Source organism: Zootoca vivipara, chromosome 12 (genome assembly GCF_965207765.1).
Source record: "Zootoca vivipara chromosome 12, rZooViv2.hap1.1, whole genome shotgun sequence".
Classification (NCBI taxonomy): Eukaryota; Metazoa; Chordata; class Lepidosauria; order Squamata; family Lacertidae; genus Zootoca; species Zootoca vivipara.
Window position 1 is genome coordinate 2,174,851 of NC_142595.1, and position 14,103 is coordinate 2,188,953.

At 45.3% G+C, this 14,103-nt stretch overlaps 1 protein-coding gene across 5 annotated transcripts in view; it reads left to right on the top strand.

Annotated features, from left to right (window-relative positions):
* The first annotated feature begins 10,144 nt into the window (after positions 1-10,144).
* The window catches only part of IKZF1 (IKAROS family zinc finger 1), a 100,189-nt gene continuing 96,230 nt past the window's right edge, over positions 10,145-14,103 (top strand). For 4 of the 5 annotated variants that reach the window (XM_035108707.3, XM_060282179.2, XM_060282181.2 and 1 more), the window contains exon 1: positions 10,316-10,486. In XM_035108707.3, the coding sequence (XP_034964598.2) occupies positions 10,363-10,486 (124 nt within the window). In that variant the 5' untranslated portion in view covers positions 10,316-10,362. Of the gene's footprint in view, positions 10,487-14,103 lie in introns of all 5 variants that reach the window. The other variant, XM_060282180.2, reaches the window with a different exon arrangement.

A 14,103-nucleotide genomic window follows, 5' to 3' on the forward strand; every position in this document is an offset into this window, starting at 1 on the left:
AGTTCCCTTAATGTTCGGGCCGAGATTATGGATAGAGTTGAACCCGTGTCCAGCTCCATGCGGCATGGGGCTCCCTCTATCTGTACCTCTATATAAATTTTCTCTGTGCTGGGATGGGGCAACTGGAATACCTGGTAGTCCGTGATCTCCGTCGAGTTGCCTTGGTGCATGGTGCCGTGTGACCTGGGGCTCCTGGGTCGGTCATCTGATGCTTGTCGACGGGTGAGTCGAGCCCGACACACCCGGGCGATGTGTCCCAATTTTCTGCACTGCCTGCACTCTGCGTTGCGGAAACGACAGGTCCTCCTCTCGTGGTTCTCCCCGCAGCTTGCACAGTTCCCTCCTTCTCGTCGAGGCTGCTGTGGTGTGTGTGCTGCTTGAGTGCGCCGCTGTACTCGGTGTACTTCCTCCCTGTCAGATTCGGATTCGTCGGTGAGGTCTTCGTGGTAGACCCTCGGTTGGGATGGCGGGGCCGGTCGTGCCTCTTGCGTTGACCTCTCGGCGGCTTCGGTTGCCAGGGCTTCCTCCAGAGCAATCTGGAACGTGAGGTCTTTTTTGGCGTAGAGGCGTCGTTGCAACATCTCGTCCCTCAGGCCACCGACGAGGCGGTCACGAAGCATGTTCTCCAACTCTGAGAAGTTGCAAAGCAGGGCGGCTTGGCGGAGGGAGGTCACAAACCCAGTTATGGTTTCCCCCGGGGCTTGCCGCTTTGCGTAGAAGGCATTTCGGCAAGCTACCACCGAGGGCTGTGGTGAGAAGTGCTCCTTCAGCCGTTCCATTATTGTTTTGTAAGAGAGGGTAGCGACATCTCTAGGTGCAAGGAGAGCCCGGGCGATTTCAAACGTCTCCTCTCCACAGACGCTGAAGAATGTCGCCCTCTTCATGGCATCGTTGGTGACTTCTTTCGCTTGCAGGAGGAAGTTGAAACGGGCGGCGTACCCTTCCCAGTCTCCTGATGCTGGTTTGAATGGCGAGAAGCTGCTGTCGGTTGCCATTCTGGGTTCCTTGGGTCCTGGAGCTGAAGCCTGGATGCACGGTGCGATGCAGCGGTGCAGCAGGTGGCGGTGCTGCGGTGCAGTGCGTGGTGGCGGTCAGCTCAGCAGGATCCCACCTTCGTCGCCAGTGAAATGTACTCGGAGTCGAGAGTGAATTTCATGCTCTTTATTCAGCTCATAGTCATCAAGGAGAAGAGGAGAAGAAGAATGGCTCTTTTCCCAAAACCATCTGCTTATATACATTATTTACACAATGGGCCTTGCGTGATTGGCTACTTCAGGGCTACACCTGTGGGCCAATTATATTGTGGATTGACTTCTGCCTGCAGCCTGATTGGCTGCTCCTACAGGCCAATCAGGTAGCAGATTACTTCTGCCAGCCGCCTGATTGGCTGCTCCAGCAGGCCAATCAGGTTGCGGATTCACTTCCACCTGGAGTTGGATTGGGTAGCTCCCGCTGTTTCTGAATCCTATTGTTCTAGGATTCAGCTCAGTACATAACATGCCCCATGATATTCTTGTAAAGAAGCTGGTAAAATGTGGGCTAGACAATGCTACCATTCAGTGGATTTGTAGCTGGCTTACTGACCGAACCCAAAGGGTGCTCATCAATGGCTCCTCCTCATCCTGGAGAGTAGTGACTAGTGGGGTGCCACAGGGTTCTGTCTTGGGCCCAGTCTTGTTCAACATCTTTATCAATGACTTGGATGATGGGCTTGAGGGAATCCTGAGCAAGTTTGCAGATGACACCAAATTGGGAGGGGTGGCTAACACCCCAGAGGACAGGATCACACTTCAGAATGACCTTAACAGATTAGACAACTGGGCCACAGCAAACAAGATGAATTTTAACAAGGAGAAATGTAAAGTACTACACTTGGGCAAAAAAAATGAAAGGCACAAATACAGGATGGGAGACACCTGGCTTGAGAGCAGTACATGTGAAAAGGATCTAGGAGTTTTGGTTGACCACAAACTTGACATGAGTCAGCAGTGTGATGCAGCAGCTAAAAAAGCCAATGCAATTCTGGGCTGCATCAATAGGAGTATAGCATCTAGATCAAGGGAAGTAATAGTACCACTGTATTCTGCTCTGGTCAGACCTCACCTGGAGTATTGTGTCCAGTTCTGGGCACCACAGTTCAAGAAGGATACTGATAAGCTGGAACGTGTCCAGAAGAGGGCAACCAAAATGGTCAAAGGCCTGGAAACGATGCCCTATGAGGAACGGCTTAGGGAGCCGGGTATGTTTAGCCTGGAGAAGAGAAGGTTAAGGGGTGATATGATAACCATGTTCAAATATATAAAAGGATGTCATATAAAGGAGGGAGAAAGGTTGTTTTCTGCTGCTCCAGAGAAGCGGACACGGAGCAACGGATTCAAACTACAAGAAAGAAAATTCCACCTAAACATTAGGAAGAACTTCCTGACAGTAAGAGCTGTTCGGCAGTGGAATTTGCTGCCAAGGAGTGTGGTGGAGTCTCCTTCTTTGGAGGTCTTTAAGCAGAGGCTTGACAGCCATCTGTCAGGAATGCTTTGATGGTGTTTCCTGCTTGGCAGGGGGTTGGACTGGATGGCCCTTGTGGTCTCTTCCAACTCTATGATTCTATGATTCTATGAATACCAATGAGACGGAAACATGGAAGGTGCCTAAAGAAGCCAGGGTGGCTATCTAAAGAACCTTTAACTGAGTTAAGATTTAAAAGGGATATGTACCAAAAATGGAAAAAGGGGGAAATCACCAGAGAGGAATTCAAATAAATAGCCAGCACGTGTAGAGACAAAGTCAGAAAAGCTAAAGCACAGAATGAATTCAGGCTTGCTAGAGAGGTTAAAAGCAACAAAAAGGGCTTTTATGGGTATGTCTGTAGCAAAAGGAAAAACAAGGAAACAGTGGGGTCACTTAGAGGAGAAGATGGTGAAATGCGAACAGGGGACAGAGAAAGGGCAGAACTCCTCAATGCCTTCTTTGCCTCAGTCTTCTCCAAAAAAGAAAACAATGCCCGACCTGAAGAATATGGAGCAGATGATTCAGCAGGGGAAACACAGCCCAGAATAAGTAAGGAGGTAATACAAGAATACTTGGCTAATTTAGATGTATTCAAGTCTCCAGGGCCAGATGAACTACATCCAAGAGTATTAAAAGGACTGGCAGAGATGATTTCAGAACCACTGGCAATAATCTTTGAGAATTCCTGGAGAACAGGCGAAGTCCCAGCAGACTGGAGGAGGGCGAACATTGTCCCTATTTTCAAAAAGGGGGGAAGAGAGGACCCAAACAATTACCGCCCAATCAATACCAGGAAAGATTCTAGAGCAGATCATTAAGCAAACGGTCTGTGAGCACCTAGAAAGAAACGCTGTGATCACTAAAAGTCAGCATGGGTTTTTGAAAAATAAGTCATGTCAGACTAATCTGATCTCATTTTTTGACAGCATTACAAGCCTGGTAGATGAAGGGAATGCTGTGGATATAGCCTATCTTGATTTCAGCAAGGCCTTTGACAAGGTGCCCCATGATATTCTTGGAAAGAAGCTGGTAAAATGCGGGCTAGACAATGCTACCATTCAGTGGATTTGTAGCTGGCTTACTGACCGAACCCAAAGGGTGCTCATCAATGGCTCCTCTTCATCCTGGAGAGTAGTGACTAGTGGGGTGCCACAGGGTTCTGTCTTGGGCCCAGTCTTATTCAACATCTTTTTCAATGACTTGGATGATGGGCTTGAGGGCATCCTGAGCAAGTTTGCTTATGACACCAAATTGGGAGGGTTGGCTAATATCCCAGAGGACAGGATCACACTTCAGAATGACCTTAACAGATTAGACAACTGGGCCAAAGCAAACAAGATGAATTTTAACAAGGAGAAATGTAAAGTACTACACTTGGGCAAAAAATAATAATAATGAAAGGCACAAATACAGGAGTACAAGTGAAAAGGGTCTAGGAGTCGTGGTAGACCACAAACTTGACATGAGTCAACAGTGTGATGCAGCAGCTAAAAAAGCCAATGCAATTCTGGGCTGCATCAATAGGAGTATAGCATTTAGATCAGGCATCCCCAAACTTCCGCCCTCCAGATGTTTTGGACTACAATTCCCATCATCCCTAACCACTGGACCTGTTAGCTAGGGAGTTGTAGGCCAAAACATCTGGAGGGCCGCAGTTTGGGGATGCCTGATCTAGATCAAGGGAAGTGATAGTACCACTGTATTCTGCTCTGGTCAGACCTCACCTGGAGTACTGTGTCCAGTTCTGGGCACCACAGTTCAAGAAAGATGCTGACAAGCTGGAGGGCAACCAAAATGGTCAAAGGCCTGGAAATGATGCCTTATGTGGAACGGCTTAGGCAGCTGGGTATGTTTAGCCTGGAGAAGAGAAGGTTAAGGGGTGATATGATAGCCATGTTCAAATATATAAAAAGATGTCATATAGAAGAGGGTGAAAGGTTGTTTTCTGCTGCTCCAGAGAAGTGGACACGGAGCAATGGATTCAAGCTACAAGAAAGAAGATTCCACCTAAACATTAGGAAGAACTTCCTGACAGTAAGAGCTGTTCGACAGTGGAATTTGCTGCCAAGGAGTCTGGTGGAGTCTTCTTCTTTGGAGGTCTTTAAGCGGAGGCTTGACAGCCATACGTCAAGAATGCTTTGATGGTGTTTCCTGCTTGGCAGGGGGTTGGACTGGATGGCCCTTGTGGTCTCTTCCAATTCTATGATTCTATGATTAATTGAGTGAGATTTAGGAGATAGCTCAGTTGGTAGAGCTTGAGTCTCTTAAGTGGACGAACCAGATAAAAATGCTAATGATTTCTTCCTAATAGACTCCCTCAGGAGGTGGTGGAGGTTTTTAAGCAGAGGTTGGATGGCCATCGGCCATGGATTGTTGCACCTGGGGCAGATGAAAGTGTCTGGTTATGCTGCTGCAGGTGCACCAGGGCATTTCTTCTCTTTGCACTCTTCCCAATGGTCATTCCTCCTCTGGTCACTGGATACAGGACCTGATTGTCTGTCTCCAGGCACTGCGGTCATTTGCAAGGGATTCCCACACGGCGAGGTTCATGTGGCCATCCTTCATGTCACATTTGGAGACATCTTTGGAGCACAGAGTTGGTCTGCCAACTGGCCTGGCACCCAAATCCTGCACCCCTTAGACCACGTCCTCCCCATAGATCCTGCCATCTTCCATTCTGCAGACATGACCAAGGCAGCATAGACATTGCTGAGACAAGAGTGTGAACACGCTGGGGATGTGGGCTTGGGAGAGAACATCTTTGTTTGAGACACTGTGACACTAAGGGATAAAGTCTGAAAGAACTGCTTCTCATAGACAGTAGAAAGTGATAGTTAAGGTAGAACTACAGAGTGGATGAATTCAATCTTGGTTGTAGACAAGCCTCGCCAAGACCAGACAATAATCTGTTTAGCCCTAAGAGATATTCAGCTAGGTGATGGAAATTCCAGGCTAAGTACATTTAATATGTCTTTTGGCAGGTACCAGTTTACAAGGATGCCATTTGGTCCCAAGTTCTATGACCCCAAGGTCTGTGACCCCACAGACATTTGAGGGTATTGGTGGGGGTGAAAGGCTACAGAGATGATATACCGATGTGGGTGGAAGACCAAACAGGAATGTAAGGAGAGACTGAAGCAAGTTCTACGCAGGTGCCACAAGACAAATCTATACCAAGTGAAGGGCAGATTTGCTGCGTTTGAAATAAAATATCTAGGGCACATCTTAACTGCTTAGTAAAGTTTGTTCCTTCTAATCTCTGTGGCTAATTCATAATCTTGTGAATACCGAATAATCAGCTTCCAAAAATGTTTTACTTGTTGCTTATAAAACATGATGTTTTTTTAAAAAAATCCATTAACGTTTATTTATTTTCATAATTTTTTATACCAGTTGATTGTAGAAAACCCCCTCAAAGTACTAAAATGTATTTTTTGATGTTTCCCAATAATAAGATACACACAGACACACACACACACACACACACACACACACACACACACACACCACATAAATAAAAAGTATTGGGAGGGGGAGGGGGAATGATCACATAGAATAGTTGGTAACCTCAAAAGTTACTGCTTAAAGGTAAAGGGGCCCCTGACCATTAGGTCTAGTTGTGACCGACTCTGGGGTTGCGCGCTCATCTCACGTTATTGGCCGAGGGAGCTGGTGTACAGCTTCCAGGTCATGTGGCCAGCATGACAAAGCTGTTTCCGGTGAACCAGAGCAGCACACGGAAACGCCGTTTACCTTCCCACTGTAGCGGTTCCTATTTATCTACTTGCACTGTGTGCTTTTGAACTGCTAGGTGGGCAGGAGCAGGGACCGAAGCTCACCCCATCGCGGGGATTCGAACTGCTGACCTTCTGATTGGCAAGCCCTAGGCTCAGTGGTTTAACCCACAGCGACACCCGCATCCCCGAAACCCCCTCAAAGTACTAAAAATGTTTTTTTTGATGTTTTCCAATAATAGGACACACACACATCACATACAATACAAAGTTTTGGGAGGGGGAGGGGGAATGAACACATAAAATAGTTGGTAACCTCAAAAGTTACTGCTTACACTATTGTAAAAAAACCCCACAAGCTACCAAAACGTGGGCAGAAAAGGCCTCCCCCCCCAGGCATCCCCCCATTGGGGATCTTCTTCAAATGCAGGACCACTAAAAAGCCCCAATATCTTATGTCCCTTGCCTTTAACAGCTGCATGACAACAGCAACAACAAAAAAATCCCCCCATGTAATGGGGAAAATGTCACACCTGCATACCTTTTTAGATTTTTTTTTTAAAAAATTATGATTTTCATTTATATACAACAATTATTTTGCCATTTTTTAACGTTTTGAATTTTGGCTCCCCTCCCCCTCTTACTGTGGTTCCTTAAATTTATTTTCATCTTTTCCTGCATACTCCAAATTGTTTTAACTTATTCTTTTATTTGTCTATTCTAATATATATCTTATTTCCACGCCTTTCTAAGTTTGTAATCTTGATTCCTTATTCTACCGGTAAGTTTTGCCATTTCTGCATACGCCATTAGTTTCTGTATCCAATATTCTTTTGTCGGGCCCTCTTCATCATTCCACTTTTGGGCAAATAACATTCTTGTGGCTGTAGTAGAGTACATAAATAAATTTCTATACTGTTTGGGTAGTTCTAATCCTATAATTCCTAAGAGAAAGTTTTCTGGGTTTTATATATACTGGTGTGTGTGTACACACACACACACACACACACACACACACACACACACTATCTTAAACATCTTTTTCAATTCATTATATATCATTTGCCAGTAAGCTTTAACCTTATTATAAGAATACCACATTTCCAACACTTACTTGACTTTGATTTATACATTTTTGCCAATCCAGGTGTACCATCTATATAGCATTTTCATACAATTTTCTCTTAAACCATAACCTGCTGTAAATTTTATGCCCGTGTTCCACAATTGTTCCCATGCTTCCATTTCTATATTACGCCCAACATCACACCCTTTTAATTTAAACAGGGCTGAAATCCTGCCCCACTTAGCCCTTTGAGGAGGGGAAGGGAGTAGATGCAGGAGACGCCCCACCTCCCAACCAGCAAATGATGAAGCAGTGGGGGGGGGCTCCTGGCAGTGCTGTGTGCACTCAGGTGGTTGGGTAGCAGCCTCACTCAGCTTACACTTCAGTCATGTGCAATATAAGTTTTATGTTTTGTATGCTCTTTCAGTTATGCAAAACAGAGAAAGCATTGTCTTTAGGCATTGTGTATTTATCCAATACATCTTTTAAAAATTGTGTTGTATTTACTACTACTACTACTACTACTACTACTACTACTACTATTATACCCAACCTTTCCCCCAGAATGGAGTTTCAAAGCAGCTTACAAAAATCAATACGAACGTAGAAGCTAAAAAAAGATATAAAATATAATAATTAAAAAGTAATTAAACTATAATGGAATTAAAACAATGGGAAAATCATGTTAAAATGTTAAATGGCCTCGGTCCAGTATACCTGAAGGAGCGTCTCCACCCCCATCGTTCTGCCCGGACACTGAGGTCCAGCACCGAGGGCCTTCTGGCAGTTCCTCGTTGCGAGAAGCCAAGTTGCAGGGAACCAGGCAGAGGGCCTTCTCGGTGGTGGCGCCTGCCCTGTGGAATGCCCTCCCATCAGATGTCAAAGAGAAAAACAGCTACCAGATTTTTAGAAGACATCTGAAGGCAGCCCTGTTTAGGGAGGCTTTTAATGTTTAATTATTTTATTTCATTTTTCTGTTGGAAGCCACCCAGAGTGGCTGGGGAAACCCAGCCAGATGGGCGGGGTATTATTATTATTATTATTATTATTATTATTATTATTATTATTATTATTATTATTAAACCCCTTTCCTTAAAAGCAGTAAGTTTCCAAAAGCCAACCGGAACAAAACAGTCTTCACCTGGCAGCAGAAGGACAAGGAGGATGGAGCCAAGCTCAGGTAGGTTAAACTAACTCCTTTCCAGCCCCAGGAGGATCGCGGAGAGCAACACACCGATGCACTGCAACCAACACACTTAATGTTTTGCAACACACAGTTTGGAAAGCTCTGAGGTAGGGAGTTCCAAAGAAAAGTGTAAACCTACAGCACAGCAAACAGAGCCTCTCTGCTTTTACAGACATGAGACAGACAACCATATCAGCAAGCCATTGCTTGTCCGCACCCAGTTAAACATGTAGACGTTACTTATACAAGAAGCAGCATACATCAGCTTGGCCATAACCTCTCTTCAATCCACCTGACAGGTGATGGCATAGGTGCCAACTATCCAAGGCTGACAGATCGCTGCCCTTTCTGGGCCTAGAGCCCAGCACCCCATGGCCCACAGGGTTATCTTGACATGGTGACACTTGCAAACCTTCCAAAGCAGTCTCACCTTTGGTTCAACACACCACATCAAAGACAGCCACAGTACCACTCTATTCTGCCCATCTAGAGTCCAGAGACCAGTTCCTGGACGCCACCGTTTAAGAAGGCTATTGATAAGCTGGAAGGTGCGCAGAAGAGGATGACCAAGATGACCAAGGATCTGGAAGCCAAGACTGATGGGGAACAGTGGGGGGAGCTAGGAATGTTTAACTGAGAGAAACAGTATAATAGCCATCTTCCAATATCTTCAGCCAGTTGTCATACTTTTTGGGCAGGTGTGGATGCTTCCTCTTGGAACTGGCATCTTCCTTGCAGCAGGCTGCCCATTCTGGGATTGGCACCAGTGTAGTCCATCCCTGCTCACCTGCTTGGAGCATTTAAAGCTTGGATGAACAGGAGCTACTCAAAGAAGAGAGAAACTTTAGAGGGGTCTGCTAGCTAGGTCATCCTAGGCCAATACACTTATTGCCATGTGGCTGCAGTTGGTCTGATCCACTTCCACAGCTTCCCAGCGGGGGTGCACCAGCCCTAACCCCCCCCCCCCAGCAACCTACAGTGTCTGGGGGAAAGTGCCCCAGACGGAAATCCAAGTGCCAGTTCCCCATGGCGCAGATCTCCTGTATGGAAAGCAGCACATAGGTTTCGGTCTTAAGCACATTTACTCAAAACCAACCCGGTTGCGCTCAGTGAGGTTTCACTTCTGAGTAACACGGTGTAATTGTGCTGAAGACCAGGGAGCCCTTTCCAAGTAAAGATTGCTGTGATAAGGGGTGCAAGATGAGGAGGGATGGCGAGAGAAACGCCGTCATTTTAGTGCGGCACCACCGAGTCTTTGAAACTCCCTGCCTCTGGACAGCAAGCGGGCGCCTCCCCCCTATTTTCTGAGCTGCTCCAGACATTCTCGTGCAGGGAAGCCTACCCGGGTGCTTGCAATGTCTGCAGGTGTTTTCATTTTGTTTTAGTCGGCTCTGTCACGGTTCTCAACTCTCCGCATGTTTTAAATCATGCTGTAAATGTTTTAGCTACGGTTCTTCTAAAAAAAAAACAAATAAAACGGAAGCCCCTTGGAGGTTTTCCCCTGCGAGCAAGCGGCATCTAAATCTGAGGTGGCCCTGCCGCCTGAACCCCAAGGGCCGCCCCAGTTTCTGCCCAGCAAAGCAGCCAGGTGTGTTTTCTTCTGGGGCGCTTTGCGCGCGGAGAGCGCACGTCCAGCAAGAAGCCGAACCTGGCGCTCGGGGGGGGGGGGCGAGGGGCAGCCAGCCGGCGCCTCCTCCTCGTGGCCAGGTTGTCTCTGCCCAGGTGCGCCCCTCCCCTCCCCGGCCCGGCGGCGGCAGGGGGTGTGCGTGTTGTGTTTCCTCGTCAGCTGACGGGCTGGGCGAGCGCGGCGCGCTTTCGGCACCGCCGGCGAGGGAGAAGGTTGGGCGCTCCCGGGCGCCGCTGCCGCCGCGATGCTGCCTTGGCGGGCGGAAGTGGGCTGGGGCGCCGACGGAGCCGAGCTGCCTGCGGGCGCGCTGCTGCCACACCGAGAGCTCGGCCCCGCGAGCCGCCGACATCCCGCCGCGCCCGGAGCAGGTACCGTCTCGCCTCGCGGCGCGCCCCGGCCACTCGCGCGCTGCCTTCCCGGCCCCTGCGGGAGAGCTCCTTGGGTGCGCTCGCTTGCGCTCTTTCCCTCTCTCTCCCTGTTTCGTTCTCTCTCTCTCTCTTCCCTCCCTTCTGTCCGTCGCGGCAGCAAACTTTTTCAGGAGAGAAAAGTTCTGGTCGGGAAAAGCGGCGCCAAGTTCGCCGGGCAGCGCGTGGCCGGCCCTTTTTCGGGCTGCCCGGAGCTCCTCGCTGGAAAGAGCGCGCGCCGCGGAGCGCCTGGGGCAGCGGGCAAAGTGCGCGCGATCCTGGCTGTCGAGTTAAAGGAAAGCAGAGGGCAACTTTGTACAGAGACTTTCGCGCCTCTAAACTTCAGGAGCTGCCTGCTAAGTTTGTTTTTCTGGTCTGAGAGGTGATTAGATCTATCTGCCTAACGACCGATCTGTTCATAGTCCATGGGTTCGATTGTGATCTGCCCAAAGGAGACAAGGTTTTGCTCCCCTTTTCTCCCCCGCCCCGACCCCCTGTTTCTGAAAGTGGTTCAGGTGTGGAGGAATTACCTACAAGCGAAGCTCCGAGGCGACGCAAAGCTGCGCGTGGCAGGCTGGGGGGGGGGAACAACTCGGTGGGCTTTGAATGTTAGTGGGCTGTTGTGAAGAAAACGCGTATGTTGTTTTATGAATAAATGTGGTGTTACAAGAATTTCATTATTATTATTATTGGCAACCCCCCCCCGAAAAAGTGGGGAGGAAGAACCCAATATAATTTCTATTAATTTTCATAAGTATGTAAAAAAGAGAAAAAAGTGTCATACATGTTCACTGAAAGATCCAAAGCCGGGGACTCGTGATCATTGGCATCCCCTCAAAGTTTGCAAATGGGAGCCCCAGTAGCCCCATGGAGCAGAGGGAACAGGCTTGGGACACTCCAAAGGCTAACAATTTCACCATAGCACGAGTTTTGTAGGCAAGCGTCTACTTTATCAGATGTAACTGAGGCTGTGGAAGTTTATCCCACCAGTAAAAAAAAAGTTTCCTTATGTGGCCCAGCGTAACATCCAGAGAGTAAGACTATGTTAACTGGAATCTAAATATATACACCTTAAAGGAATCTTTAAATTTATGTGTTGAAGTTAAAGTACAGTAGTTGTAAAAGTAATCCAAGACTTACAAGAAACAGCAGACAAGTTTGGCAGTTGTCAGAAAACTAGGTTAGATATGTAAGTTTTATTCAGGAGATAGCAGACATTTTCTTATCATTCATGATTAACATGGGGGGGGCAATTACACTTTGGATCTTCTAGATCACACTTTAAATTTCATTGTTACAGTTCAAGGAATGAAGTCATGTTTGCATGTCCCTGAATATCTTTGAAAGGTAAATAGATTCTCTAATATCATTAGAAAAACAAGCATTTAAAAAAAAGGTTTCCAGAAAGTTTATACCTTATTGTTGCTGTATTAACCACTTGCAAATAAATGCTCATTGCTATAGTCTGTGACACTTACATGGCCATGTGTGGGCTATGAAATTAGCATTCTTTAAATTGTTTTAAGCCCATGAACTGAACCAAAAATGGTTCAGAACCAAAAATGGTTCAGAAGGTCATTTTCTAAAAGTAGTCCTACTGTAGAAATAGTTTCCATAGAAAGTTCTATGCAATAGATCTTTTCTGATAAGTTTACATGTAGAAATGAAGAGGAAGAATGAAGAAATTTACTGCACTTGTCATCAAGATGGCTGCTGATATTCTGTTGCCGTTACTTCCATAGACAAACATTAGAAAAACAGCAGGAGTGGAAAAAAACCCTGTACATTTACACCACACTTACTATGGAGTAAACCTCATTAAAACACTAAAACTTAACAAGTAAATCAGCACAGGATTGTGCCCCCCCCCCAAAGGCACAAGATCAAGCCTTGCCAAACAAGCATTTTACTTGGCAAGATTTTAGGAAGTTCATATCCTAAATTTCTCCAATTATCCCAATTTCTTAATGTTTATAAGGCTAAGTTTTTCTCTCGGTCCATGAACAGGAAACATTTGATCTATACAATTTAATTCATTGATATACAGTGTGTGTGTGTGTGTGGTTTTTTTTATATAAAAAAGAATCATATGCCCTCCTACTTTGGAGCATGTTTAACTGAACTCAGTAAGAGCATCAAGTGTGGTGTGAGCATCAGATTGGGCTGAATAACTGAGGTACTGAAAATAGCTGCATTGATTTTAAATCAATGGATTGTAGACATTAATCAGGGTGCTTAAGAGCACTGGATTGTATGGACCACTGGAACATTTTTTTAAAGCACGTATGTTCAGTTTGATGTGCTTAACTACGTATCTCCTTGAAATGAACTGGAAGTAAGGCGGCTGTAGTTGGATGTGAATGGGATTTTCATCGGATGAAGTGAGATCAGCCTGTGAGATACCTTTAAAATGCACAAAAAGTGTTGATCAGAAGGTTTAGGAATAAGGTTTTGCAATTGGTCTTTGAGCTACACTATTAAACAAGTTTCTTCTTTTTGAACAAATATGCAAAGGACTGGACCCAGGTTGAAGTGAGGGATTGATTTAATTTTCTCAGTTGTTTCTACAAGGCAAGTAAATTTGTTCCATTTCATTCCTCATAATTATTTGATAATAACCAACCAACCAAACAAACAAACAAACAAACAGAAAAGCTAGCCAATTGTCAACAGGAAATAAGAGGTCTCAGGACACTTTGTTTCATATTGAGTAAAGCTTCTTAAGTAGCTTAGACGGTATCTCATAAACACTTTGCAGCTCCTTCAGACTTTTAAGACCAGGCATCCGCGTCAAAAAGAGAAACATGCTTGTTTTATATCAAGGTAGGCACAAATGTTTATTTTAAGCTGATATAGGCTGTAAATATACAATCCATTTTTGAGGACCAGGTACTGGATCCTACCCTTTCAAAATAGTGTGCATTAATATTATACATGTAAAAATAGAGTTCCGGAAATTTATTTATTTAAGAGGTTGCAATCTGAAATGAAGGACATACTGGCAGATATTTCTGTCTTCTTTGTAGACAGTGAACTAATATTTATATCTGTTTCTAGTTATATAATTGAACATATACCAAATAGATTACCAGCTCAAAATAGTTTACATTTAATATGGACTAGATAGTACCTTGCAGTGATGATGTAACTTTGGTTACTTTAATACAAAGCTAAGTTCTCCAAATATTTCAAACTGAACCTTGGACATTTCAAGATTCAATTGATATTGTTAAGGTTTTGAATTAGTTGCAAACTCTTGAAATTAGAAGCATCATGCTACAATTCTTCTTGGGAATGTACAATGCCATATGTCATACAGGGCATTTTTGCCTATATGTAGGTTCAAAGATTGCTGCATCAAAATTATCTGTTGCTGAACGTACCAGTATAAATGAACTTCTAATTGATACAATTAAACATTTTTAGATCTGTCAATTGTTTAAATAATGTTCAGTTGATTGATTAGCAACCTGCCTTTAACATATTACTTTTAAGCAGCAGTTTCATATTACTGAAACCTCAAAATAGGTACTTTTTTTTAAAAAAGAAGAAAATATGAGAATTTAGAATTTAGTAAAAGC